Source organism: Pipistrellus kuhlii, unplaced genomic scaffold (genome assembly GCF_014108245.1).
Source record: "Pipistrellus kuhlii isolate mPipKuh1 unplaced genomic scaffold, mPipKuh1.p scaffold_m20_p_8, whole genome shotgun sequence".
NCBI lineage: Eukaryota > Metazoa > Chordata > Mammalia > Chiroptera > Vespertilionidae > Pipistrellus > Pipistrellus kuhlii.
The window spans coordinates 5,504,243-5,532,058 of NW_023425584.1; the positions used below are offsets into that span (position 1 = coordinate 5,504,243).

Consider the following 27,816-nt stretch of genomic DNA (forward strand, 5'->3'; position numbering starts at 1 on the left):
AGTGACGTTCCCTCCCCACTGCCACACTCAACTTGGCAGACAAGTCCCAAGACCTATTTTATTTCCGCAACTTGATTTAACTCATATGTTCTCCCAGCTCAGATAGGAAATAAATCATCTGACCCTTGCATTCCAAAACAAAGCAGTGGTCGGCGCTGGGTGTTCAACATGATCGGTGTTCCAGAAAATCCATTCCCTGACCATGAACAGTGGGAAACATTTGACAAGAAGAAGGATCTACTCACAATCAGGGGGTAATCCCGTCCCATCGTGATGACCATCCGGTTCACAGTGCGAAGCAACTGGACCATGATCTCTTGGATGTGGTGGTAGGTGAAGGCCTGTAACACAGTCAGAGACATTTGTGTGACAACCGAGACATTGTGTCTGCACACCTCTTTCAAAGAATATGCAACAGCAGTCAGACATGGTGATTACCAAGATCACCATCAGCAGCAGCATTAGCACCATCATCACCATCATTATCATCATTATCACCATCATCACCATCATTATCATCATCATCACCATCATTATCATCATCATCACTGTTGTCATATCTCCATTACCATCACCACCAGGCACTAGACACCAACATTCCAATAACCATCTTAAATATAAGTTAGTAATTAATTGCTTAATATCTGGAATCAAAAGCTTTTGATTTAGAATACCAACTGAGTCAAGAATTCTTGTGCTACCTGGGCTGAGTTACTTCTCCACACTTTGGTCTCTTCACCTGTGAGACAGGTGGGATCTAACCTGGGATAAGGACAGAATGTGATGCAGGAGAGTGAAAAAGGTGATGAAGAAGTTGAGACACAAACAAGATAACCTAGAGATCAGCAACAGCAGGGCGCTACTATCCCCCTGGGCCAGAAGAACAAATAGAGGAGCCGGTGGTGCAGGAGCCCGGGACTGGGGTTATGTGATGGAAACTGTAAGCATAGGGTGCTTCTGCAGTAGAAGCTGGCTGATCTACTTTAGGGGAATCATGGTGAGCCAGGTTGTGACATTTATAGGGTTCTTCCCACTTTAAATATAGGTCTCTGAGCCTCCTTGTCAATACTCTGAGTATTTGCTGTGGTAGGCGATTGTTTTGTGCATTTTGAGAATTCTAAGCTCCTGCACAGAGTACCATCCACACATAACTGGGAGGGTGGTCATGGCCAAGTGGTGAGGCCCTGGGATTTTAAATTCAGCATCTCTGGGTCTGGACACAACTTTGCACTTGCACCATGTGACCTCGCTTATCACTTATTTCTCTGTAAGTGAACTCTCTCATCTATAAATGTAGATGGGTTTCTCATCCATCTTTCAAGGTTGATGTGAACATGAAAATAACATGTGCAATTCTGGAAAAATGAGCACGCCTCATTCCATGGCAGGAAAACCTGTGGGTCCACGATAGAGCCTGGGCATCAGTAATTCATGAATTCTATGCAGCGCCTTCTGATGGCTGGGAACCAGGACACCACACACTGTGGAGCTTCGGAGGCAGACTGGGGTTGAGAAGCAGCCTGTGTCTCCAGGACCTTGGCAGAGGCTAACAGAAGAACGGGCTGAGTAAATGGTGGCTGAAAGGTGCATGGCCCCTGGGACTTCTTCATAAGCACCTTGTGAAATGTAGCTGCTTTCCATTTAAGTGTGGTTTGTCTCTTAATATAACCCATGAAAGGAAAATAGATTTGTATTAAGAAAAAGAACAAAGATGTGCTTATTAAAAACCCTCCTTCCTCCCCAACAGGCTTTCAGTGACTCCAAAGATAAGATTCCTCTCCTCCTCTCTCTCTCTCTCTCTCTCTCTCTCTCTCTCTCTCTCTCTCTCTCTCTCTCTCTCTCTCCTCTCTCTCTCTCTCTCCCTCTCCCTCTCCTCTCCCTCTCCCTCTCCCTCTCCCTCTCCCTTCCCTCTCCCTCTCCCTCTCCCTCTCCCCCTCCCTCCCCCTCCCTCTCCCTCATCCTCTCTCTGCCTCACCCTCACTCTGTCTGCACTAATCCCCACTCTCCAGCCCCAGGGAGCTTCCCAGTAGAACCGCTGCCACCAGAGCTCCCACCCAAACACATGTATTTTACAGAAACAAGTGCTCCTGACCCATCAGATGCCAGTGTCTTGTTGGATTTGAGCCACCACCCCCCCCCCCAGCCCCCCGCATCCAGCCCTTTCCTTGTATCACGGTTTCTTCCTGGTGCTCAGAGGCAAGGGAGAGAACATCTGCCTTTAATTCAGGCTGCAGGTGAGACTCTCTCGTGACTTCCTTCTATCCTTTATGAACTCAAGCCTCTTTTCTGACTTTCAATCTCCAATATTTCATATGATATAAATGTAATGCTCATGGTAATAAAAATGTTTAACATGCTTTGAATGCTTACTAAATACCTGGCACCCTACTAAATAAGTCCTCATTTCACAACAAGAAGGGAAATATTATGATCTCCATTGTTTAGAGGAGAAGGCTGGAGCCCAGAGAGGTTAAGTAACTTGTCCAGGGCCACCCAGCTAAAAAGGCAAAGAAAAATTGATTCAAACCCAGTACTCACCTAGGTGATTAGAACGGGAACATAGATCTTTGGTTGCTACATTGGGGGCCTCATCAGCCTCTTTGCATCTGTGAAGGATGGATAGCCCCCATCCTCCATCTTGAAGTATTATTGCCTTCAGTAACTTCTGATCTTGCCTTTCCCTTTTAGAAAATCTTTGGTGCTAGGTATTCATTACTCCCTTGTCCTCTCTGCATTCCTTTGCAATTTCATCCATCTAAGCCCACTGCCAATTCATATAATGGCTTCCATTTGATGACACCCTCCCTCTGCACCAGGATTACATCTCTCTCTTCCTTTACCAATAGAGATAATAAAACCCCTTTCTCTTGCTTCTTTTAAGTAGCCGTTCATGCAAAAAGCAGCAATTAGACTGCTCAGGAAGTTTGATATTCAAACGTGGAAAACCGTCCAATTTATTTCCTTCCACTTTAGGTCCCAACAGGGGAGGCGGTGCATAGAGTGTTCTGGGATCTAACAGACTTGGCTTTAAATCTCAATCCTGCTCATTTGAGCTGGTGACCTGGGGCAAATTGCTTTTCTCCCCTGAATTTCAGTTTCTGTGTTTATAAAAAGTGGCAAACAATAGAAGCCCGGAGTCTGGTCTGAGGAGTAAGTAAAGGCATGCCCGTAAAGCCCTCGCTGCCCAGGGTGGACAGACACATAGTAGGTCCTCAGCAAGTGGCGGCTGCAACTCCTCTCCCCCTCGGTCTGCACTGTATTCGGCCAAGCTTGCAGATTCCCACCACGCAGCAGCAAGTGCAGTAAAAGACAATGCATAACCTAAACTCTGGATAATATCGAGATGTCGCCCAAAGAATGTATAGCGGATATGCAAATGGAAAACTTTCAAGATGATAAACCTGTGCTAAGCAGTAAAAATGCAGCCACAAATCACGCACTGTTAATTGCTCTGCTGCCAGGCAAGTGGAGGAATCTCTTCGAAGTGTCTTCTGGGCTCGAACTAAACGGTGACTTGTAATTGAAATGACAAAGTCAGTCTTCCCATTATGGCCCTGGCAAAGAATCAATCCATCCAACCTAAACACACTGCAAATTGTAGTGGATTCCCCCCCCCCCCCTTTTAATAATTATAGGCCGTGTGTGATATCTGGAAGGAATGTGGGGTCCTTTCTTTAATCTTACCCATAGGCCTGATACATAACACAGTAAAAAGAGGGATGACATAAGTCAGTCAGGAAAAGCTAAGAACCATATGATTTCACTCCTCTGTGAGATATAAAACTGAAACTCAGACACCGACAACAGTGTGCTGATTAACAGGGGGAAGGGAGCAGAGGGAGCTGGGGGAGAAAGGGGGCCAGGTATTTTTTTTAAAAGAAGGAAGGAAGGGAGGGAAGGAGGGAAGGAAGGAGGAAGGGAGGGAAGGAGGGAGGATGGGAGGGAGGTAGGGAGGGAGGAGGGAGACAGAGAGGGAGGGAGGGAGGAAGGGAGGGAGGAAGAGAAGGAGAGAAGGTGGGAGGAGGGAGGAGGGAGGAGGGAGAATGGGGGAAAGAAGGGAGGGAGGAAACTGAAAGAAGGGTGGGTAGGTGGCTGGGGGGACAACCCAGTCTTCTTGGCTCACCCTGGGCCCTGGGCCAGCCTTGGACTTTGTAGAATAACATACAGACACAGCATTTCACAACACTGAGTCAAATTCTGTAAAATATGTCCCTATTTTCATTTTTCTTTCAACCCTTTTGATGATACCAAGTAGAAAGGAACCCCTTTGGCGCTAATATGTCTTTAACACCTGCCTGCTCATGCAAAACAACCAGGGGAGGTCTCGGATCACAGCTGACAGACAACAGCATCTTCTTAGAACCCAATAACATTGTTGCATTGTGTCTATATATAGCAAGCGTTCAGGAATAGACCCAAAACCTGAAAATAAAGCAAAATAAGGATTTTGTAAAATTTTAATAGGGTGTTTCTGAGAAGCCCAACTTGGGGAGTCCTCTACTCTCTTGGAAAATGCAATTCTGTTTCAGCATCCACAGCTGAGTAGAAAGCAGAAATATGAGCACTCCGTAAAGCCAGAGGCTCCCTTGTAGAACAGTGATAAAGTGTGATATTTTCTAGTCTGCTAAAGGTTATAGCTCTGTTGGTCTGTAGAAATGTTATGTGTCTTATATCTAAGCCCAACTCAATATAAGCATCTCCTCTCCCCAAATTCAAGAATCCTAACACTTTTGAACTAGCTATTTCTTTGGTCAGCTTTCCCCCCGGTTTAATAAATAAAACTTTAAAAAGTGCTTACTATCTAACTACATAAGATGATATTCTTAATCATTTGAAAATTCCACTTTTACACAAGTAATGCTGACTATTTAATGGTGGTAATGTTATTTTTTAAATCAAAGTTACAAACGTGTATAGTTTAGAAACACTGATGTTCATCATTAAAAAAAACAAAAAAGACAAAAAAACAAAAACAAAAACAAAACAAAAACCCAGCTTGGCTAGTGTTGCTCAATGGTTGAGCACTGACCTATGAACCAGGAGATCATGGATCGATTCCCAGCCAGGGCACATGCCTGGGCTGTGGGCTCCATCCCCAGCTTGGGGCATGCAGAAGGCAGCAGATCAATGATTCTCTCTCATCACTGATGGTTTTTTTTTTTTTTTCTTCTCTCTCTCTCCCTCACCCTTTCTTTATAAAATCAATAAAAATATTTAAAACAAAAACACCAGTTCCTCATGCCCCCCAACCAGAAGACGAGCCTTATTCCTTTTAGCATGTGTGGTTGTGACTTTAGTACTTATATGTGGCCTGAGTAGACCTTGTGGTCAGGGAGCTTCTCTGCAGGGTGATCTGGTTGGGATGGTTAGTTGGAGATATGCCAAGCTTTCTCCTGGGGCCACATGGATTCGCAGACAAGACTCCTCTGATCTCTTGCCTGAAGGCTGAGAGCCTGGCTGCCAGCATCGGGAGCTGAGGGAGAGGAAAGTGCCTGAGGCCTCGGCTTCCAGGATGCATGCTTTGATTGAAACCTTGTTTGGAGCAGGGAATTGCTGCCCTCCACTGCACCTAATGTCACCTAATCCCCATGGTCTGTGCTGTATCCTCTTTGAAAATATCCTCCCCCCCCCACCACCACCCTATGACTCAGCTGCCCAGACAGGCTGCTTCTTACCACACTTGCCACTGATCCTCCCTGTTTGTGCTCCTCTCCCTCCCCGCCACCTCCAAGGGCCGGGCTCCCACCATTTCCTGTAACTTGGGGGGAATCTCTGCTGTAGATGAGATGAGACGCCAGCTTTCCCCGCTGCTGGCTTATGAATCGCTCTCCCAGGTCTGTTAAATCAGTCAGTATTTTTCCATATGGTATCTACCTTCCTTTTACAAAATTCCCTTTTTCTTTTTAGTACATTTTCCAGAGGGAGCAAAATACGAGACCCTGTTTCATCTATTATCTTTACAGGGATTCCTACGCTAAATGTCATGGTTAAATGTTTATGAGTGAGCTCACTGAATAGAAATGTTCACAGTACATGGGCTAACGTTCAGTGACAGAAGGGTGGCTGTTCTCTGCCGATGCCGGATTTCGAACAGAGTTCTAGTATAACCCTTACTTTACAGAATGCCACACATCAGCATTGAGAAGGGGCTGGCCTGGGTCACATGACCAGTGACAGGTGCTGCCATCAGAGTTAGCATGAAAAACCAGCTCTGGCCGACTACACCCGCACCTAGCACACATGCAACCTTGGGCCTTGTGTTCATGCCAAGGACAACCCCAGCTACTCTGCCTCCTTTGTCTTTAGGCCTTTTTAGTACCAAGATGAAGATCACAAGGTCACAGCTACGGAGTTAAACCCAAAGATCTTTTCTTTCTAACAACAGAGACATAATGCATAGTCTGGCCTTGGAAACGGCTGCTGCCCAGAGCTGCCACTGTCTTCCTCTGCTCTGTGCTCCTATGGAAGGGGTCCTTTCAACTTCCTTTTCCTTTAGAAGGCACCAGAAACACTCCCTCCAAAGGAAATAACCTAACTTTCAAAGGATGGTAATATCATCCTCTAAAGCACAGTCACCTTCTCTCCTTCTCACGAGTTCTAGGTTTAAGGCTGTGTTCTTCCCTCTGTGTGACTGGCTTCTCTCCGGAAAGACATGAATAATTGCAGGACAGTTCATTGGGTAAAGGAGGCAACAGAGGGGACGGGGACTCAGAGAGGCAGAGGGCGAGGTCAGTGGAGCTGAGCTGTGGCTTTGCTGTGCCCCATCACCTCCCCGTCTCCTACCCTCCAGGCAGCTCCTCACTTCCCTAGCAAGTTGTGGGTGAGCCCTCATGTGGCCATGAGTGTCTGAACCTCAGGGGTTCATCTTCTCCAGGAGGGAGAGTTGGCGTCAGCAGTAGAAGACAAAAAAAAAGGAAGGAAAGGTGGGCTCCTCATTCTGACACTGCTGTTACCTGTCAATCTTGAAGTGGTACTACATGCTAAGAACTATGCATGTAGACCTGACAACTGTAATCTCGCTTAATAAAAAACAACAACAACAACAACACACACACACACACACACACACACACATTGAAGCCCCAGAAGTGAAATCTGAGCATCAGAGAGAGGATGAGTAACTTGCCCAGGAATTATCTACTCACGGGTGGCCAAGCCTGAACTCAAGCTCAGTTCTGTCTAATCCTAAACTCTTTCCATGACACAGAGTGCGGGGAGGTGCCAAGAAGAGTGAGAGCTTTCGGCTCTCCACGGCCTCTGTTGCTGCATTTCTCAGTGATATGAAAATAGAGTCTCTCCTCACGCAGAGACTACAGAGCCAACACCATGCTCCTTCCCTAGGTTAACCACACTTACCTCTCCGCACCCATTTCCTCACCTCTACACTGAGCATAACGGCACCCACAATATCAGAATTGTTTTGAAAATCTGTAGCTAGTTCTGACACTAACTGCTAATATTTTCCGAGCTTTTACTCCATGTTAAGTACTCTTCTAAGCACTTGGCTATATTAATTTAAGAAATTCTGCAAGCACCTATCAAATGAGGGAAATCCTTCCATTATCCCAGATTTGCAGCTGGGAAAACGGAGGCTGTGGTTGGGATCATGTGCCAGATATGGGCACTGATCCTAGTTCCGGCCCAGGGAGGCCTGTCTGACCCCCAGGTCCAGGCTTCCAGCTGCCCCTGCCTCCATGTTTTAGGACCACGGAGAGGAATGCATGTGGCAGGACTTTGAGATGATAAATCTTTCTGCAAATTTGCCCAAAGTAAACAGCGAGGCAAACGTTTGTGTGCACAGCTGTTGATAGCATATTGTTTTATTTATAATATCGAAATGCAGCAAGCAAGATAAATGTCCCCCAATCAGGGATCCCATTATATAAATGACAGCTTATCCACTCAATGGAATAGGAAAAGGCAGATATTTTTGATCTGAAAAGATAGCCTTAATACATCCAGTAAAAAGAGACCACAGGCTACCATGTGTAATATAATCCCATTTATGTTTTTGAAAAAAAATATTTTCCTATGTCCAAAAATCCTGGAAAGTGCATGGCAAGACATTAACAATGGTCCCTCTGAGCAGGGGGAAGAGGCAGAGAGGTGAGGTGGTGAGGTTAAAGGGATAACTTTATTTGCTATGGTTTGTTGGAAATTTTTACAATAATCACTTATAATAATTAAGAGAATAGACCCAATGGGAAAAAGATGAGTCAGTCAATATACTTAAGGAACCACACTCACAGGGACTGGGTGGATGCATTCCAGGGACCACGGGGAGGTGGGGAGTGGGGGGGAGGCTGGGGGGCGTGTCTGCCCCATGCTGAGCGGTCACAAGACCCTTGGTGCTTATGGATAAAGTGCTGTTGTCAACTGAGAAAAGCATTACAAAGTAACATGGTTTAATACCTTTTTAAAAGGCAGAACTATGAAATATCGTATTCCATTTATCAAATGCTTTTAAGTTCCATTTGCAGGTGGGGGGGAAAAAAACCTACTTAAAGCAGCCAGGAATAAAACACATAACAAAACTATTGCCTCCAACAAAAAATACCCAATTGTGCTTAGAGACAAATGTTTCTTTTATTCAGATCCTATTATGTTGCTTGTGGGGCTTTTAGTAAAATGCACTGGGACCTCCAACCTGCAGCCAAAGAGCAGAAAAAAATGAAAGCAAGGTCTGTCAGTCTAACATCTTACTACAGAGGAATGGAGACTGGCTGGAGCCACTTAGGAGATGTGCCTCAGAGGTGCCTACTTTTGTTCTTCAAAGCAGGAGGGATCTGTGGGACCATGTAAGGAGAAATGGATAAACAACACAGCTAACATTTGCTGGATTCTTCCTATGTGCCGGCAATGGGCTGTGTGCCTCGTATTTATTATCTCAGTGCATCTTGGGAAAACCCAGGGGATGAGTGTTATCCCATTTTAAGGTGTAAAATAAGACCCATTGTAATTATTATTGCCATTCGATATTTTAAGCACTTAATAGGTGACAGATGCTATGCTAAATGCTTTACATGCACCATCTCATTGAATTCCCAGAATAATCGTATCCATCTGCTACACTGCTGCTCCCCGTGCTACAAAGCAGGGAATTCTGACATGTGCTAGTGTGTAACTTGTCCAGAGCCACAGAGCCATAGGCGATGGAGCTGGGTTTGGATCCATGTCTTCTTGTGTGCAGGGCGCATGTACTGTGAACATGGCTATTTACAGCAGTTTTGCATTGTTTGTAATATCCACATGTTCCAAGCAAGCTAAATGTCCAAATGTCCCAGCAGCCATGAGCTCCCTTAGGGTTTCCACTGTGGAAACAGGGCTCTGTGACCTATTTGTAGTATTTCAAGAAGCTTAACAGAAATGGTAGACTCCTCTTCAGTGTTACCGCATTGGCTAATTGCAATGTCAAGATCCCTCGTTTGAATGAAAACAAGATAGGCAGGCATTCTGTTGAACTCTGCTGGTCAGAAAATTATAAATGCTACTTATATATTACTAGAGGCCCGATGCACGAATTTCTTGCAAGGGGCTTGGCCCTTTCAGCTGCAGCGGCTTGCCTTGACCCTCGCAGCCCAGGCTTCATCTAGAATGTCGTCCAAAAGGACATCCAGAAGGTTGTTCAGCTGTCTGGAATAATTAGCATATTATACTTTTATTAATATAGATTAATTTTTAATTATGTAAACAAATCACTTAATGTTTAATACATGCTGCTTACTTGGGAAACAATATATTGTAAAGCATGCATCCATGGACCTATAGGAAATGGTGGTGAAAATTCCCTATTGGTATGAACCTTTGCTACCATTTATCCCTCCCTACCCAACTTCTCAATGACCTTCTTCCACCCTCCATTACTGCCCTCCTCTCTCTCCCCTGTTCCACTGGTGGGCTAATTTCTCTCTGTTTCCTCCTACTCTATGCCTCCACTCCATCACCAGCCTTCAACCCCAGTCCTGGAATGGCTTCAGCCACAGGCACAGAAGGTGCCAGCATGATATCCCGCCACCCCAAATTATTTCCCAAATATACCTCCACGTGTTTACTGATATTTAAACTTCCATGGATAGAATGTCATTCTTCAACTCAGGTTAATTCCATAGAGATGCTGAGAGGAGGGTGTGGAATCAGAATGGAGAATCTGGAAACTTCTAGGCATAGACTTCCTCAACGGTACTGGCAATAGAACTTGACCCCACACTACATGCTAAGGGCTTGCTAGACAGGGGAAGAGAGGATTAAAAAGATATACAACCTTCTACACTCCTTACTACAGTGAAAATACCCCTAATCACTCCAGAGAGAAAAATACAGAAATCTACAGCTCATTGGATGATAACTGACCTAGATTCCTCAACAGCGTCTCCCCATATCAACACTCAATTGCCCCCCCCTCCCTTTTTTTTTTTTTTTTTTTTAGAAAAAGTACTCTTTCTTCACAGATCCTTTCTAAGCCAGCCAGGCACATATCTAAGTTCAGAGACAGGTCTCATGAACATGCCGGGATCCTGGGTCTCAGCCAGAATTCTGAGCCTGTTCTCCCTGATAAGCCTGCTTAGGCAAAAATTATGCCCAAAACTTTAGAAACATTACCACCAACAGGAGGCTTTAAGAGATCATCCTCAAACCTCTTTCCTGTTGCTGAGAAGAGGTGGAAAAAGTAGGCCAGTCTTAATCACAAGAGAGTGGGCTAGAAAAGAGCAATAAATCCGAGGGATGAATGTGAATCCTCTGATCTACGTGTGCCGTTACACAATCTCAAAGTCGTTTCTCAGTTCAGGACGGATATAACCAAACCCTCCCCAGAAACCCATCGCTATGAAGAGCAGGCAATGGAGGTGCGGGCTCCTCTCCTTGTGCTGACAAAATCACTGCCTCTTAGAACAAGACCATTTCTTCTCGTTTTGAAAAGTATGGTCTCTTCTTTCTCAATCTCTCTTTCTCCCTCTCTCTCTGTCCCCCCATCAACCCCCATACCGTGAGCCTCTATTTTAATGCTGATAAAGCTCATGTGATTTTCTCCACCCTTCCCTAATTGTAATGATGATTTCAACAAATGTTTACTAAAGTCCTGTCATATGTCTAATACTGATATCATCCCCACCTCACTCTTTTTGGAAAGTTTGGGTTGTGGGTTCCCTCCTCCCCTGCTTGCTCGCGCTCTCTCTCTCTCTCTCTCTCTCTCTCTCTCTCTCTCTCTCTCTCTCTCTCTCTCTCTCTCTCCAACCTGTATATCTCAAACAAATTTGGGAGAGGGAGAACTAGTTTATTTTTCTGATTTATTCTAAATTGTCCAATATGACATATGGTTCCTGGTGACCTTTCTAGATGACAAGAACATGGCCAGCTTATTTCCTGATCTCCATAGTATACTCAGAGCCCCCACTCTGAAGCCCGGGCGCTGGTCCTTCCCTAATCAGTTGTAAGCAGGATGGTCTTCTCTCTGAATGTTCAGCCCCTTTATGTTCTCGGCCAGTGAGAACCCACCTAATTGGTTAGTGAAGCCAGTTCACCCTTTGCTACATCTAAGTGTGTAAGTCTAGCCACACATTGAGTTTCCTTCCAGTAAGAGCACAGCATCTAAAAGAAGTCTTCTGCTCCCAGTGTTCCTAGTGGGGGGTCAATCTAGAGCCTTGGGAAGCTGCCTGAACAGCTGGTTGCTGCTCCTTTCCCAATCCCTGCCCTACCAACAAGGAGATGACCAGGCTAGTCTGCATTATAATTCGATATCTCCATACACATTCTCTCAGCATCTGCTCCAGTGGTTCACGGCCATGGCTGCATCTTCAGGATTACCTTGGGACTTTCTACATGCAGCCCAGGGAGACCATTCACTGTGTGCCATGTGCTGTCCTGAGTGCTGGGGATTCAGGGACAGAGAAAGCCCAGGCCCTGCTGGCAACGGTTCCTGGGGGAGGACCACACAGTATGAAAAGGGCTACACAGTGTGCCCCCAGAGCGCTGAGGATGCTCAGAAAGACACAAAAAAACCAACTGGGGGGAATCTGGGAAGATGTCCTGAGAAAGGCACTGTCAGAGGTAACTGGGAGGAATGTGCACCTGCTGTGCCCTTTGCTATCATAAGGAGGGATTTTTAATAGGGTGCTTTTCACTGATAAGTGAAGGTTAATAACACCCAACTCAGCCTTCTATGTTCTTCCTACCAAGCTTTTCCCTCGGCCTGTGTCAGTCTGGCCCTGCTCACATTGAGTCTTGGGTTCCCAAGTGCTCACTAGATTTCTGATTATAATCTTCTCCCCATCACAATGTCTTCATGAAGCCGAACCCACTGCCTCTTGGACTGCAGTCAGCTCCCAGAAGGAGTTCAGTCCTTTGGATCTGGTGAGGTCATGTTTCTCCCAGGTCTTAACCCATCCTTCCCCCAGCAAGCAACCAGGATGTCTTTGAAAGCAGGTAGTTACCTGTGTGTGAGATGCCCCTTTCCCCAGCCAGCTGCCAATCTCCTACTCAGCAGTCAAAAAACCCAGTTCAGTCATCACCTTTGGGAACCCCTTCCTGACTCATCACTCAAAATCCCCACGTCACCTTAGGCAGGGCTGGTGGTTCTTGGTTTTGAGTCTTCACACAATTTTATTCATATTTCTTGGAAGTAGGGGACCACATCTTTCAATGTTTAATGTACAAAGGGTAGCATCTGCTTGACACAGAGTAACTACTAAGCACATGAACAAATATGGGAAATGTTCAAGGGTATATGGATGGATATACATATGAAAGTAAGGATGGATGAGTAGGTGGATGGATGGATGAATAGACAGATGGATTAAAGGATGGATGGATGGACAGATGAAAGGATGGATGAATGGGTGAATGATATTGCCTAAATTAACTTTATATATTATCAATTCAGAGTCTGATACAAAATTTAAAAATGTGCTAAATTGTCTAGTCTCAAAAAGCAAAGATGCTGGTGATATATGTACCATAGCCTTCTCTTCTTTTACTCTACAACTAAGAAGACAAAGTATTGTAACTTATCTTCCAGAATAGGGTTCAAGCAGATAAATAATTAATCTCCTGGGGGGTGGTTATTTGAGAAGATTGCAACTTCTTTTCTCCAACCTTCCCTGAGTCATGGCATTCCTTGTTCCCAGATATGACAGTGGCCCTCTGTTCCCTAAATACTGGCTCTATTTACAGAAAATAAAAATTCTCCACTTTCCACAGAGGTGGTTCTAGTTCCTGTCCATGAGGTTCCTTGAGGCATATCTGTCCTTTATTACCTACTATAGTCATAGTGATGCTTGGGGAGGGACATAAAATAAAATACTAGCTTTGCATTCATTTTTATATTTCTGATCCCTTATAAAAATGCATAGTATAAATTACAATATCTAAAAAAATCAACTATCTCTCAGATTATGCCTCTAAATTAAGCAGAGCATTCTTTAAAAACATCCATTATTTATTGCACAAACATTACCAAAAACAAAGATGAGATAATATACCCATCAGTCTAACCCTGCAGCATATCTGACTTCTCATTCATTTATGATTCCTTCAAGTCCTTATATGTGCAAAAGACAATTTATGTCCTGCTCTTTCTAGTTAATATGGCATAAGCATTTTGGGCAAAACTCTGTTTTTATATATCTTTTAAGGATGGGTAGGAGAAAGGTTTAGATTTAGACAGATTGATTTTTGCCTCTGCCACTAATGTGCTCCATAGCTAAACCTATTTATTTAAACTCCTGTAAGCCTCAGTTTGTCTGTAGGCAACCTGAGCATGATAACAATGTGCTCCCTGTATTATGACAAAAATTAATGGACTTCTGTATAGAAGGTGCTTTATCTAGTGATTGACTTATAGCAGGTGTTCATTAATGCATGACTCACACATAACGTAATATTTCTTAAACCTGGATCTGTTTTGAATTACACTTAAAGTATGCATGAATAGTTAAGATAAAACACAAAGCTGAATTCAATTTGGGCTCCACCCCTAGAACACTGAGAGGTTATAGTCACTCACCCGAAGTGAGTGATTCTTAGGTAAAAAAAAAGTCAACTTGAAAATAAGAGAAACCCTGCATCAGTCTTTCACAGATATGTCTGAGTCACCTGCCTCAGATCACACAGACTGTCAGGACTAGAGCTGGAAATAGAAGTTCTCTAAAGCTGCGAAAGACCAAATATCACCTTCTCTGTCACCACCACCTCAGCCAATACAGCGTGAAAAGCAGACATCACTAATTAATCAATACTTATGTGATTACACTGGGGCAAGAAGAAAGGGAAGAGGAAACATATAGTAAGTATCAATATGATAGTCATGATGAACAAAATATTATGCAGAGGTAAGCTGAGGCTCAGAGAGGCCATGACACTTCCCCAAGATCACACAGCTCATTAGTGGCGAAGGTGGAATTTGAATCCATGTCTGTGGGCCTTCAAAGTTCATAATCTTTCAATTTAACTCAATGAAAGTCAACAGATACTTTTTTGTGCCAGGTATTGTGTTAGGATATGGCAGTGAACAAGAGAGATGTAGTCCTCACACTCATGGGACTCATTGTCTAGATAAGGGAACCAATAGTTTGAAGGTGAGCAAAGTGTGATGAGTGATAGGTAAGGTGAAGGACCTACAATGTTCAGAAACTATTCATGAAATGAGGACAGGTAACCGTGAGCCTCTGCTCTCTGTCCCAGGGTTCCTTTACTCTCTGGGTTAAACATGCTCACACAGGCTGACCACCGTCATTGTGTGGCATTATTTCTGCAGGAAAATGCATGCTGAATTCTAAATTGGTGTAGAAATAATTTGGGAGCACAACAATACTCCAAGTTGGTACCTGCTTTGTATATAATGTTTAATGCAACAGTAACAGATTTGCCTTCCTCATTAGGATCTGCTGAGTATAAAAAATAAAATTAGTGTCAGTGTGTATTTGAGAAAGTAGAATAACTGAGGATGAGAGGATCAATCAAAACACAAAGATTAATTATTGAGCATCTGTTCAGACTTCGGCACTATGCCCAGGCAGCGTGGAAGTAGAGGAGAGATAGTAGATTGGATCAGCCCCATCCTCGGAGAGACTATAAACTAGAAGTAGGATACCCACATAAGAACATGCGCAGGAAATGATGGGCTATGACAGAATTCCAAGAAGCTGGGGTGGACACACATCTGTGGAATGCACTAGGTGGCTGAGAGATAAGGGGAATCTACCCAGGCTTCAAAAGACAGCGATGATCTAATAGTCAGAGAGAGTTCCTGGCGGCAGTGGGAGGAGTGTTAACCATGGAGAAAGGCACAGGGCAAAGTGGGGCCTAAAAAATGAATAGACCATTGAGGCCAAGCACTAAAGTTGAGGAACACTGAGAATTAAGACCTCAGAGGTAGTTTTGAATGAATGAGCATTTTGTCTTAATCACCTTCACATTCATGATGCTCAGAATGGTGCCTGACAAACAGTAGGTGCTCAGATAATGTTTTGTGAGATGGAAAGACATTGCCTTAATTGAAAAGAAAAATAGCAAAATAATAGAAGAAGTGCTCGCCCTGTTTCAACATATGCCAGGCGGGCCTACAATGACAGGAACAGATGTAAAACTGCAGATAATTAAGCACTAAATTCTATATGAAACCAAAAGTTTTCAGACTGCATCTGGGCTATTGATAAGATAGGGCATCAGGAATCTGGGATGATTTCTTAATGGGAGGGGAAGTTGGGTTGGGTCTATCAGGAAAGGCAAAGTCTGGCTTTCAGGAGTCACAAGTCAGGTGGGTGAGGCAAATAGCATAACTTGCAACTCCATCACCCAGAAAAGAGTAGGAAGTAATGCGAGTAGCTGCATTAAATAATTTGGCAAGTGTGCCCAGATTGTATAGCTCAGTGACTGACCTTTGACCCATGAACTAAGAGGTCACAGTTTGATTTCTGGTCAGGGCACATGCCTGGGTTGTGGGCTTGATCCCCAATAGGGGGCATGCAAGAGGCAGCAGATCAGTGATTCTCATCATTGATGTTTCTATCTCTCCCTCCTTGTCTTCTCTGAAATCAATAAAAACAGATTTTAAAATTAATAATAACCTGACAAGGGAGATGAAATAGATCGGTGGGCTAGATTCAGGTCATGAGCCTGTAAGAAAATAACCACTAAATGCCCTCCAGATTGAGGAGCCAGAAAAATGGCAAAGAAAGGGGACAGAATGAGGCTTGCTGGGGCAGTGAGAGACTGGTCTACCTGGAGTACAGCCTGCACTGCAGACAGCAGGAAAGGGGGGCGGAGAGGAAAGCTAAGTGGAGAGGGAATTCCAGGGGAAGAAAGGGCATTCATTAGACAGTGAAAGGCAGAGTTAGCATGTTGTTTGGAGAACTGGGCTGGAATTAAACATTGCATTTTCTAACCTGTGCTGCCAAGTCAGTTGTTTATGCCTGTGGCTGATATCTGAACTCTCCCTGAGAAAACGTCCATTCTAGAACTCTTGGGTTGTTTTCTGGAAACTTCTCTGGTACAGTCCCTGGCTGTTGCCCCTGGATTGCGTGTGGCAGCTGGGACACTCCACACAGAGCCGTGGATCAAAGGCATCTTTAAAAACCAAGCACTTCCTTTCCCACTCGCCATGCTTCTCTTAAGGATTTACATTTCGACCGGGTGGGCAAATCAAAGTTATAGTTCCCTCAGTAACTGTAACCTGGACCAAACATAGCTACATTTTTTCTGCTGCTGAGCGGGCTTTTAACTCACGCTGCCAACTGTGAAGGGGAGATTTAATTCAGACATTATGTAGGAAATGCTTTCTGGAAAGCAAGTGGCTGGCCCAGGGAAGGTTCAGTGTAAATGGCTGTTCCTTTCAACTCGTGCTTTTATGCAAGGATTCCCTGCAGACAGCAACCTTCCTCGGCATCCTTTCGGGGTGAACAAAAAAGCGCCTCTCTGCGCCTGCCAGCTGTCACGCTCAGGCATTCACTCGTAGAGCCCAGCTTCGTTACCACAGGTGCTATATTGGCAAGGGGCACCACACAGAGCCGGCACTAAGGGGAGAGATCAAGGCTCTTGCCCTTGGGACAAAATGGAAGAGGCATCCCAAGAACTCAATAATCCAGACAAATCAAACTTAATGTCACTGTTTAAAAGCTAAAAATTAATGCAAAAAAATTTAAATAAATAAAATATGATGAACCAAATATCAAACCATGCTGCATGGAAATATTATTTCCCTTGGCCAGTGCATTTTTGGCGCCCTGTACCCTTTGCCCCCATCCCGAGGTAAGTTTCACTTGCCTCACCCTGGTCCTGGCCCTGGGAGGCACCAGGTGGGTATGGAACAGAGGGCGGAAAGGGTACACCAGGCCCTCAGGGATCTGGCTGCAGGCAATCTCTTTTATACTGGTCCTGGCAGATGAAGAAATGTTGAAGACTACGTCAAGAAGTATTTCTAATTGTTGCTGACAGAGCAGAACATATTGGGTTATTAATTTTATTGGGGGGAATTCTGGTCAACCATCAACAAAAGCTGTCTTTTCATTTTCCAGATGGATCCTCTGAGATTCAACAGCCCAAGGACCAGCTGGGAAGTTATGCTAAACCACCCACTCTCCAAGCCCGTCAAGCGAAGATCAGGTGCCATTCAAGCCCCAAAAGTTGGCCTAGGAATCATGGCGTGGACAGGGCTGTCAGAGAGCCCAGGGCAAGGCCGCGGCCCTGGAGGTCCGGTGGCCAGGACAGGCCCTCTGCTCCCTTGTACTCCCAGCCCCCACCCTGTCCGGGGTTAGTGCACGCTGATGGCTTAGTCACGCAATGGCCTCATTGCTCATTTGATCACCTCTTCCTAGGCTGGAGCAGTTCAGTGTAGAATCCTCTACTAAGGCTAGTCATTTGTCTGTGGATTTTGTAGTTTTAACTGAAAAAGCAGAGAAAGCTCCTCACCCATCAGCATCTCTTCACACTGGAACGGGTGTACTTTGTGGAACTGCTCATCCTCCCAATGCATTCTCTGTAAGTGGGCAAGCATCTCTTACACACTTAAGAATCATCCCTTACACATTTATAGGATTTAGGAACCATGGCAACTAAATTCACTGTACAATCCTGAATTGGGTCATAAACCAGAAATCAGACATTAGAAGGAAACTGGCTAAATTAGAATCAGGCCTGCCGTTTAGTTAATAGTATTGTGCTAGTAGTATTGTGACTTTCAAACCCCAAAAGTTGGCCTAGGAATCATGGCGAGGATAGGGCTGTCAGAGAGCCCAGGGCAAGGCTGCAGCCCTGGAGGTCCTGTAGCCAGATCAGGCTCTCCGCTCCCTTACACTCACAGCCCCACACCCAGTCTTGGGTTAGTGCACGCTGATGACTTAGTCACGCAATGGCCTCATTGCTCATTTGATCACCTCTTGCTAGGCTGTACTTTGAGGAACTGCTCATCCCCAAATGTTTTTTATTTTGAAATGTTTTTTATTTTGAAATGTCAGACTTGAAGAAAAGTGGCAAATGTAGCAGAGAAGGTGCCTATGTACTCTTCATCCAACTTCCCTACATGTTAACGTAATCAGGGTGCAACTATCAAACCAGGAAATTCACAATGGCACAATACCACTAACTAAATGGCAGGCCTGATTCCAGTTTAGCCAGTTTCCTTCTAATGTCTGGTTTCTGGTCCATGACCCTATTCAGGATTGTACAGTGAATTTAGTTGCCATGGTTCCTAAATCCCCTCCAATATGTGATGGGGTCTCCTGGCCTTTCACATGACCTTATCTTTTGAAGAGTATTAGTCTATTGTTTTGTAGAATATCCTTCAACTGGGGTTTATTGGAGATCCCAGTTGTGCCTTTTTGGCACAATTCCCCACATGAATGGTATGTGTCCTCAGTACATCTTGTCAATAGGCACAGGATGCTGATTTATGTCCTGACCGGGGATGCTCTCTGTCATCACCTGGTTAAGGTAGCCTCTGTCAGGTTTCTCCACTGTAAAGTTACTGTCCTTCCTTATATCATTAATAAATGGATACTTTGGGAAGACACCTTGAGACTATGCAAATATCCTGATTCTCCTCCCAACAAGTTTGGTATCCATAGACGGCTCTACCTTGTAACAATGATTACTGTGATGTTTGCTAATCAAAATGAATTTTTATTCATTTTTGAACACTTTTGAAAGCTAAAAGGTCAAAACCTACTGAAAGGAAAAAACAATACTGTCCCTGGGAAGTGCGCTTCTCCCGCAGCTGTGTGGACTGAACATCTGGTTTAGGCAGAGTGAGCCCACAGCCCGAGGTCACTCTCCCCACCCCTCACCTGTGGGGGAACCTGGGCGCTCTCTCCCTGGCCTATGTAGGTCCCCACATTCTCAACACGGCCAGGAAAGAAGCCATTGCCACTCAGTAAGCATTGCCATGGCAACTGAAGCATCCTTCCGCATCTCTGCTCTAGGTTGTGTTTAGTCTGTCTGAAAAGCCGCTGCCTCCCCAGAGCAGCTTCTCTTTGCTCAGTCCCATGAGCACCTTTAGGGCAGCAGAGCCGGGGCCACGGGAAGAAGAGGCGCGGGCAGCTCCCCTGGGCTTGCTTGTTCTCTGCAGTTCCTTTGAGTCCCAGGCAGTGATGTGTCGGCACCTGTTTACCAGCCGGCTCTCAGGGAAGAAAACCGTAAGGTCTGGATATACAGTGTTTGCGATCCTGTGCATGAATCCTCACTGATGGTGGATTTCAAGCTGCCAATCTGACGTCACTGAACATGGACTTGGGGAGAGATGGGCGGCCACAGAGCATTGCATAGTATTCCCGCCAAATGAACCCAAGAGATGCAAGAATCCAGGGTAGAGATCATTAGGAAGTGATGCGTTTTGAGTATCTATCTGTTGCCTCTGGTATTAATTAATCTATTTATTTATTTATAGATATTTATATACATGTTTAATAATGGCAGTGATTGAATAAAATAGCTCACACGATTCCTAAAATGTAACTCTGGGTGCTCAGAAGCTGGTGTGAGCCAGCCCAGCTCACCACCCGCTGCAGTAATTATCCTGAGCCCCGAAATTCCGGGACACCAAAAAGCCCCTGGAAAGGAAAGGAGGCTGGCTCTTTTCTCACCACCCTGCCCCCGCCCCCACCCCAGAACACTCAGGAAGCCCAGCTGCCCTGCAGGGCCGGCTTTGCGCTGGCTGCAGGCCTTCCTTGGCAAGCCTCCTCCGAAGCAGAAGCAGCCAGTGCCACAGGCTGGCAGGAAGGGGCTGCCTCCAGTGGGAAGGGCACGGTATCTGTCTGCCATTCTCCCAGGAGGCCACATGGCCCTTTACTGCTTTTAGAAGAGAGACAGGGGTGCCTCAGAGGCAGCCTGGCTGGAACGGTGGGGGAAGAAGGAAGGAAGGACAGCGAGGGAGGAAGGGAAGCCACTGGCACTGGGTGCGGCGCTGCCTGTGTTCACAGGTGCTTGTGTTTCCTGTAATCCTGACCACCTGGGGAAGCAGCACCCCACAGCACAGACTGCAGGATCCCCGGAGCTCCCCAGCTAGGAAGAAACAGAGCTCGGATGCAGGCCTCCTCTGCTCCCCATCCTCACCCCAGCATACGACACAGGGTCCGGGACAGGCCCTGGGTGTCCGCAGGATGAGCATATGAATGAAATGTGGCCGGACTCCAGGGCCTGAGCTTGCCCCTCCACCAGGGAACTGATGCTGGGAAAGTGTAAATGCACAGTGGTGGGAGGCGTGGCATGGCATGGCGTGGCATGTGGGAGGCCCGTGAATTTGGAGTGAGATGGGGTGACTCCCTCCCAGCTCTGCCCTTTACTAACTCTCTGACCTCAGTTAGAATCACTCAGCCTCTTTCTGAGACTCAGCTTCCTCGCTCATAAAATGGGGATAATAAAGCCTACCTTGCCATTGGAGGCCAGAATCAAGCAATTATGACTTAATGAAGAAAGACGTTACAGGCTAGAAGGTGTGTGTGTGTGTGTGTGTGTGTGTGTGTGTGTGTATCAAATGTCACTGTCCATGAACTCATAATATCATTCCACTGGTCTGGCTAAGGCACATTTAATGCCATGGAAGCAGGGGATGCTCAAGGGAATAAAGAAAATGGCCTTGGATACAGCAAGAGGGTTTGGTCTATTTCAGCTGCAAGTTGGGGATTAATTAGCTGTTCTCTGCTTGGAATGCACCCCGGACAAAGAATTCCTGCAAGCCCTGTCTCCCTGCCTTGTATATGAGATACGAGGGAGCAGATAGGATAGAAGAAAACCTGCTGCTTTTGCACGGTGGTATTGATTCCCGGGAATTAAATGGTAATGCAAAGAGGAGGCAGCAGCCTCCCTTCACGCCTGCATCGGGCCTGCTGCCGAGGATTATGAGAGAACACCGCGCTCAGCTCAGGGTGGCCGGGAGCTGCACTTCAGAAGCTCCCAAGCAGAGCACTGTGGGGTCTGCTTCTCTCACACGTGGGCAGGCAGGGCAGCTCTGGACCAAGAACACCCTCCAGGGAGATTACTCTCTGTGCACGCCGCTCCTGGGGACCTTAGCAGAGCTGGAGATGCTGATGCCCTGCTGCTGTCAGTGCCTGGTGGGAGTGTGTGTGTGTTAAAAACTACATGCACCGAACATCAGACATGCATGTTCAACATATTGACAAATCACCTCTAGCAGGTGGGGGAGGTAGAGGGCTGGGCATAGGAGATAGGGATAAAAGGTAAGAATACACAGACACCGCACGCGCACGTGCGCACACACACAAAATAAGGAAGGACCCATGAAGATAATATGTCATAGACTGAGTGTGGTTCATTTAACCCCCTGTGCCCGACATCCAAGGAAGACAAAAGGAGGAAAAGGCATATATATCCCCTTAGACTCAGAGCCAAAGATCCAAGGGAGACACCAGGGCCTGCCATTGATCTGGGCAACTCATATTTATTCATTCCTTCAACAGACAGTTTTGTGCAGCCATCATTGGGGGTGGAGAGGAGAGCTGCAGGGCAGGTTGGTGGGCCTCTCTCATCAAGGTCCCCTGGTTCCACAGGCAGGCAAGTCACAGAGGATGACACACAGATGCAACACAGAGCAGGCATAAGCTGCTCCTGCAACTACAGAAAGGAGATGCATTCTGGCAGTGCCAATGACGTACACAGCCCACAGGTAAGGGAATGCTGGGCAGGCGAGGGATTGAGAGAATGGTAACGGAGCAGGAGGATGGAGAGGAAAGGGGGTTGGTATGAGGCTGGGCTGGAAGTGTAAGCTCTGAGAAGCCCGCTAGTGAGGTTTGCTCTCTGAGCTCCTGTGCTCAAGGCCTGGCAAGGGACACACAGGGAAGTGTGACAAAGCAGCCAGTGCCGTAACATCAGTCTGAACACATGGGTGTTATAAGCCAGAGAAGGAAGTCCTTAACCCTGCCTGGGGTGGAGTCGGGAAGTGAGAGGAAGAGGATGTGGAATGGAGAAGATTTCGGAAGGGAAGCATTATTTGAGCTGAAGCTAAAAGGAGTTGAGCGTCTTAGTTGCCTAGAAAGAATGGGAGCTGGGGAAGAAATTCCAAGCAAGAGACAAATGCAGAGGCGAAAGCTCTGTATGTCTAAGCTGATGAGTCCAGGTCTGAGATCCCAGCCCCGTACTAGTCAGGACTGAAAGACGCCTTGGTAAGACCCACAGGCTAGTCCACGGACTCCAAGGGTTTATTTTTTTAAGGCAGATTTTGTGCATTCTCCATGACATCCACGATGCAAATACTGGTTCAACCACTTCCTGCTCTTCAGAATCCGGAGCCATCTTTCCCCGCTGTGTGACTGGCAGGCAGGGCACACACAAGGACTCTCTTTTCCTCCCGAGGGATGAAACAGAAAAACAAAAAGCCTGTTTTAAGAGGGAAAACCAACTCCCTCCTGGTCTGGCGCAAAATTAAATTTTATGAGTGACTCAGCAGACGGCCAGGCTCAGAAGGAAGCTGGTGGGAAACTACCTTTCAAAGCAACGGAAGCTGACAACTAAACTTGGCCGGAGAGGGGAGAAAGGGGGTTACTAGAGGCAGAAGCCTGACCTTTCACCCTTCACCCCTGCCTGTCACTTTCCTACGCTAAGCGCAACTGACGCAGCTGAGTGAGGAAATGTAACACCATCGGTAAAAAAGAACCGACACCCAGGCTAAGGCGGACATCTGCCCTGAGTCATATGCCACCCATGGTTACAATGAATAAAGTAATAACAGGGAAACAGCTTCCACATGCCAGGCCTGCTGTGCGGGGGTGGAACTCCTGGAACAATGACGACCTATTGAAGACAAGCGTTCTTTCCCATCCCCCAAACACACAATGCCCCCCAGAAGGAAGCTTGGCACCCTGCACTATAATTGCAAACTTTCCACACGTGTTCTGTCCCTGGGCAATGGTTCGGTCAGGCAGACGTAGTCTATGCTTGGGGAGGGCAGATGGGCTATTCCGTGATGCCCACAAAGAACCACTAAACAATGGGTGGCTAGGCTGTTATCAGCAGAGAGGATTCTAATAAGCAGAAAAAACAATTGCAGGATATTCACCCTGGAAACCCTTTTTACTTTTCTTCCTAATTTCTGACTTTGAGAAGGTGGTGCCTGTAGAAATCAAATGGCATATCCAACCGTCTGGATTCTCAACATCAGATCTTTGCACAGGCCATGTCCCCGCCATCGCATGAAAATGAATATAAGAGTACAGATGAACGGGCTTGAAGATTCTGCCATTTTACGGTTTATTAAATGCCATATTGCAAGATGCTAGGTTTTATAGACTGGAAAGGGCTCTTCAATTAGAAAGGTAAAGGCCTGAGGATGAGCCCAACTGTTCTTCTATTTCCAGGGAATACTGAAGACAGGAGAAAATTACGTCATCTTAGAGCAGTGATTCTTAAAGTGTGGTCCTCGGACCAGCACCATCCATATCACCTGGGAACTTGTTAGAAAAATTAATGATCAGGCCCTATCCTTCCAACTTAACAACCAGAAACCTGCTTTAATAGCTCCTCCAAGTTACTTGGATTCATGCTCAAGTTGCAGACCTGCACTGAACGGTGGTCCTCACCCTGGCTGCCCGTTCTCATTACTTGGCAAAGTTGTCATTGAGATGCCCCCGCCCACCCCAGACCAATTGAATCAGAGGAGCTGGGACTGCAGCCTCGGCTCAGCTGCTTCTGAAAAGCAACGTGGGTGATGTTAATGTGCAACCCGGGTTGAGAGCCACTCTGTACCATAGCAAGAGAGATTTAGATTAGATTTCTGACTTTCCATTTGGTTCAAAGTAATCATGGCTACTGAATGAATTTCTGTCAAAGAAAAAGCTCTTGAGAAGTAGAGATATTTCCATCTTCAAGAGCTGGAGAGGTTAGTCAGAAGCTCCAAAAGCATCCAAATCTTATACCAACCCCAGTGGTAATACCAGTATTCAAAAACTCATCCAACAGACAGGTACTTCCCCTGGGGAAAGGGCTTGCAGTCCCCACAGTAGGAAGTCATTATGGAAGCAGTGCACTGAAGGCAGCAGCAAAGAGAGAAATCATGCTTGTCACACACCTCCAGTCCAGATGTCACAGTCTCCCAGGGGAACTCCAGGCCTCACACTCACTTCTTTGCTTTGAAGGCCCACGGCTCAGAGTGTGAGAGACAGTACCTCGTCCTACCAGTGTCTGCTGTTACCCAATATGCACCGTGATGAACACCTGTCAGGGTGGAACTCTAGGAGACCACTCCCATGGGTGGGTGGAATCCCCGAATCACGGCTGATCTAATGAACTGTGAGCTAGGGCCATCCTCCCTACTTAGGAAATTGGCAGCTAGCCCATTAAAAGTGTGTTCCTCAAACTGGGGTCCATTGGCACAGTCCACACGAAAAGGGATGTGAGCATTACTGAAATATAAGGAACACTGTAAATTCTTTTCAACAGGAAGAGGTAACATTCTGTGGAATGTTTCTGGAGAAATGTTAGGCCTACCTTCATGTCCCCACACTGTGAGAGTTAAGACAAAATTCTCCCTTAGAAAGTTTTTTTAAAGATCAAATAGCAAAGACTAGGGCCAGTTCAACAACCGGCTCATGACTGTATATATGAAAACACCACCATCATCATAAAATCACAGAGTGAAACTTGAGTAGCCAAGTTTTTGGGTATTATACACTCTCTCCCCAAGGAAAAGGGTGAGGATAGAAAGAAAAGAAAAAGAAAAAGACCAAGCTTTTGTATCCCCGATGCCTATCACTCTGAAGACTTTGGAGTTGGACCGAACTGGGTTTGAATTTTAACTATGCAATTTATTTGCAGTCTAGTGTTGACATATGAATTTTAGGTTTTGCATCTGTAAAATGAGGATAACAATATTGGGCACTGGTTAAAGTGAGCAGAACGAAGGCATGGATTGCATTCAGCACATTGCCAATGAAATAGGAAATAAAGTCACATTTGCGATCATTAATTATTCACCCTTGAACACCCATATGAAACTTCACTTTCTTAGTGAAGGCTTCCTTGACAAAAATGTTTACACATACACAGAGTCTTTCTGTCTCTGGACTCCTAGTATGCATGTAGATTTTAGTTGATAGGTTATTTTGCAATTGCTTATTCATAATTCTGTAAAGATTTTCTTAGGAGACCATGCCTTTGTATACCCAATACCTGGCACACACATGGTGCATCATATATACTGAGTGAATGAGTGAATGAATGACTGAATTAATGCTTAAAAAAAACAAGCACACTGCTGAATTTTCATAGTAATGAGATGAGAGAAAGCTTAATTAGGAAAGCAAGAATGGAAAGAATGACATTGTAGAGAGAAATGCAAAGAAATTTATAGTAATGGTTGACTAAGGGATATGAGCAGTGAAGGAGCATTATTCTGCAGTTTTCTAATTATAGTCAATCAAGGATAGAGTCCATCCAGAAAGTCCTTTTCTGAGGATTTTCTGGGAGTGGGGGTTGGGAGGGAGAAGGAGGAAAGCTTACACTAACATTTAGAAAAGACTTAATTGATTGTTTGATTCTATCCTGTCCTCTGAAAGCAGACCATCTAGGGGCAAACACCTCCTGGGCATCACTCCTGAGCAATCTGCTCATCCAGAATAACTCTTAACCATTTCTCCATTGCAGGGGCTAACTGGAGAAATAAGATTAAATCCAATCAGCAAAGCAAATGGTAGGAGGTTTTTCTTTTAGCCATGTAGGCATAGGAAACTGCCCTTCCTACCCCTACAAACCAAGCTTTGGAAATGGAGCAGTCATGTAAAAAGCCTGCAATATGTATTACCTATACCACAAGACTGTCTAATGAGAAATATGCCCACATATTCTCAACTCCAATCCCCAGGCCATCTTTCACAGTCATGGGGGTTAGTCCCTGGAGAAGCAGGCCTGCTGAGCAGCCATTGACCTTCATCTTTAGATTCCAATTGCCATTCATCAGTACAAACATTTTTAGAGTTTGATCAGTTCGACCGTAGTCTATGTCCAGAATATCTATGTTATCATGAGCACTCACCGCATCCTGAGAGCTGAGCACCTCCAGAATGCTGTTGAGTAACTCCACGCAGTACTTCTTCTCCTGCAGGTGCTGCTGGGACCCATCATCCTTCTGCTCGAGCAGCTCCTTCAGCTCTCTGGTGATGACAGGAAGCAGGATGTCCCGGCATTCTGGAACGAAGGCAGTGCAGATGTGCTTGAGCATCCTCATTGTTTACTTTCCTATTTATTATTTTTAGGAAACTTCATTAAATAACTAATTTAAGAATATAGGCTCTTTGTAAAAATTTTATTGTTAAACATTAGGTTAAGATTCCCATAGAAAATGACTCACCATTCTGGTCCATCCCCCAACCTGTTCAGACTGGCCATAAAAATAGAGCTATGGAATAATTAAGACCAGATTGTGTGTGTGTGTGTGTGTGTGTGTGTGTGTGTATGTTTAAATTCATTCTGTTTGGATTCTAGTTGTGATACCTTTGTTAGATTCCATCACAAAGATATTAATCCCAGAGAATATGCCAGTTTGGAGATCTTTAGATATTAACAAAGACCTCCTTGGGAAGTCACTACGCATTAAATTCTAATTAAAATTGAGCAAAACTAGTAAATTCTCATGGAAAGGTCTAGTAGAGAGCTCTCCATCCTAGAAGTGTTTAAGCAGTAGTTGCCTATGGAGAGGCATTCAGTGTATCAGATGAATCCAGCCTGTGGCTCAGTTGGTTGAGCAACGTCCAATGTACCAGGAAGTTGCTGGTTTGCACATGCCTGAGTTGCACTAGGGAACATGCAGGGCAGCTAATAGATATTTCTCACTGATGTTTCTATCTCTCTCCCTCTCCCTATCTCTCTCTGAAATCAATAAGAAAATATATTAAAAGTCCAGAAGTCCAATGCACACAGACTCATGCAAGAATGGGCCTTCCTTACCCTGGCTGCCGACATCACCTTTGCTCTGCCAGAGCTGCCTTTCTGCCTTCCCATAGTGACCATGCAAGTGGCCCACCCTGCCCCCGGCCACTAGCGCCTATGTTTGCAAATTAACCGGCCATCTTTGTTGGATTAATTTGCATCTTATTCTTTTATTAGTGTAGATGGTCTTAAAGTATCACATAAAGGCCTGAACTGAATTATTGTTAAACCCCATCAAATATTCTATAATTCCAAACCACATAGGTTCCGAGGAAGTAGCAGGAAGGAGGATACCTTTGCTGGGGAAAAGGCAGTGGACATATTTACAAACCACTGTGGTTGTGGGCGCTGCAGCGGTTTACCAATATGAAAGTCATCTACTTTACAGATCAAAAGCTGCATTCCCAACAAGACAAAGCCTCCTGGTGCTGAGAGTCAGTGAGATTTTAGCCGAGG

General features: G+C 45.4%; 1 protein-coding gene across 3 annotated transcripts in view; it reads right to left on the reverse strand.

The window, feature by feature from the left end:
- The window catches only part of DOCK2 (dedicator of cytokinesis 2), a 355,728-nt gene that overhangs the window by 199,162 nt on the left and 128,750 nt on the right, over positions 1-27,816 (reverse strand). For all 3 annotated transcript variants that reach the window (XM_036423739.2, XM_036423738.2, XM_036423737.2), the window contains 2 exons: positions 26,468-26,619; positions 246-341 (listed from right to left, as the gene is read on the reverse strand). In XM_036423739.2, coding sequence (XP_036279632.1) covers positions 246-341; positions 26,468-26,619 — 248 coding nt within the window. The remainder of the gene's footprint in view (positions 1-245; positions 342-26,467; positions 26,620-27,816) is intronic.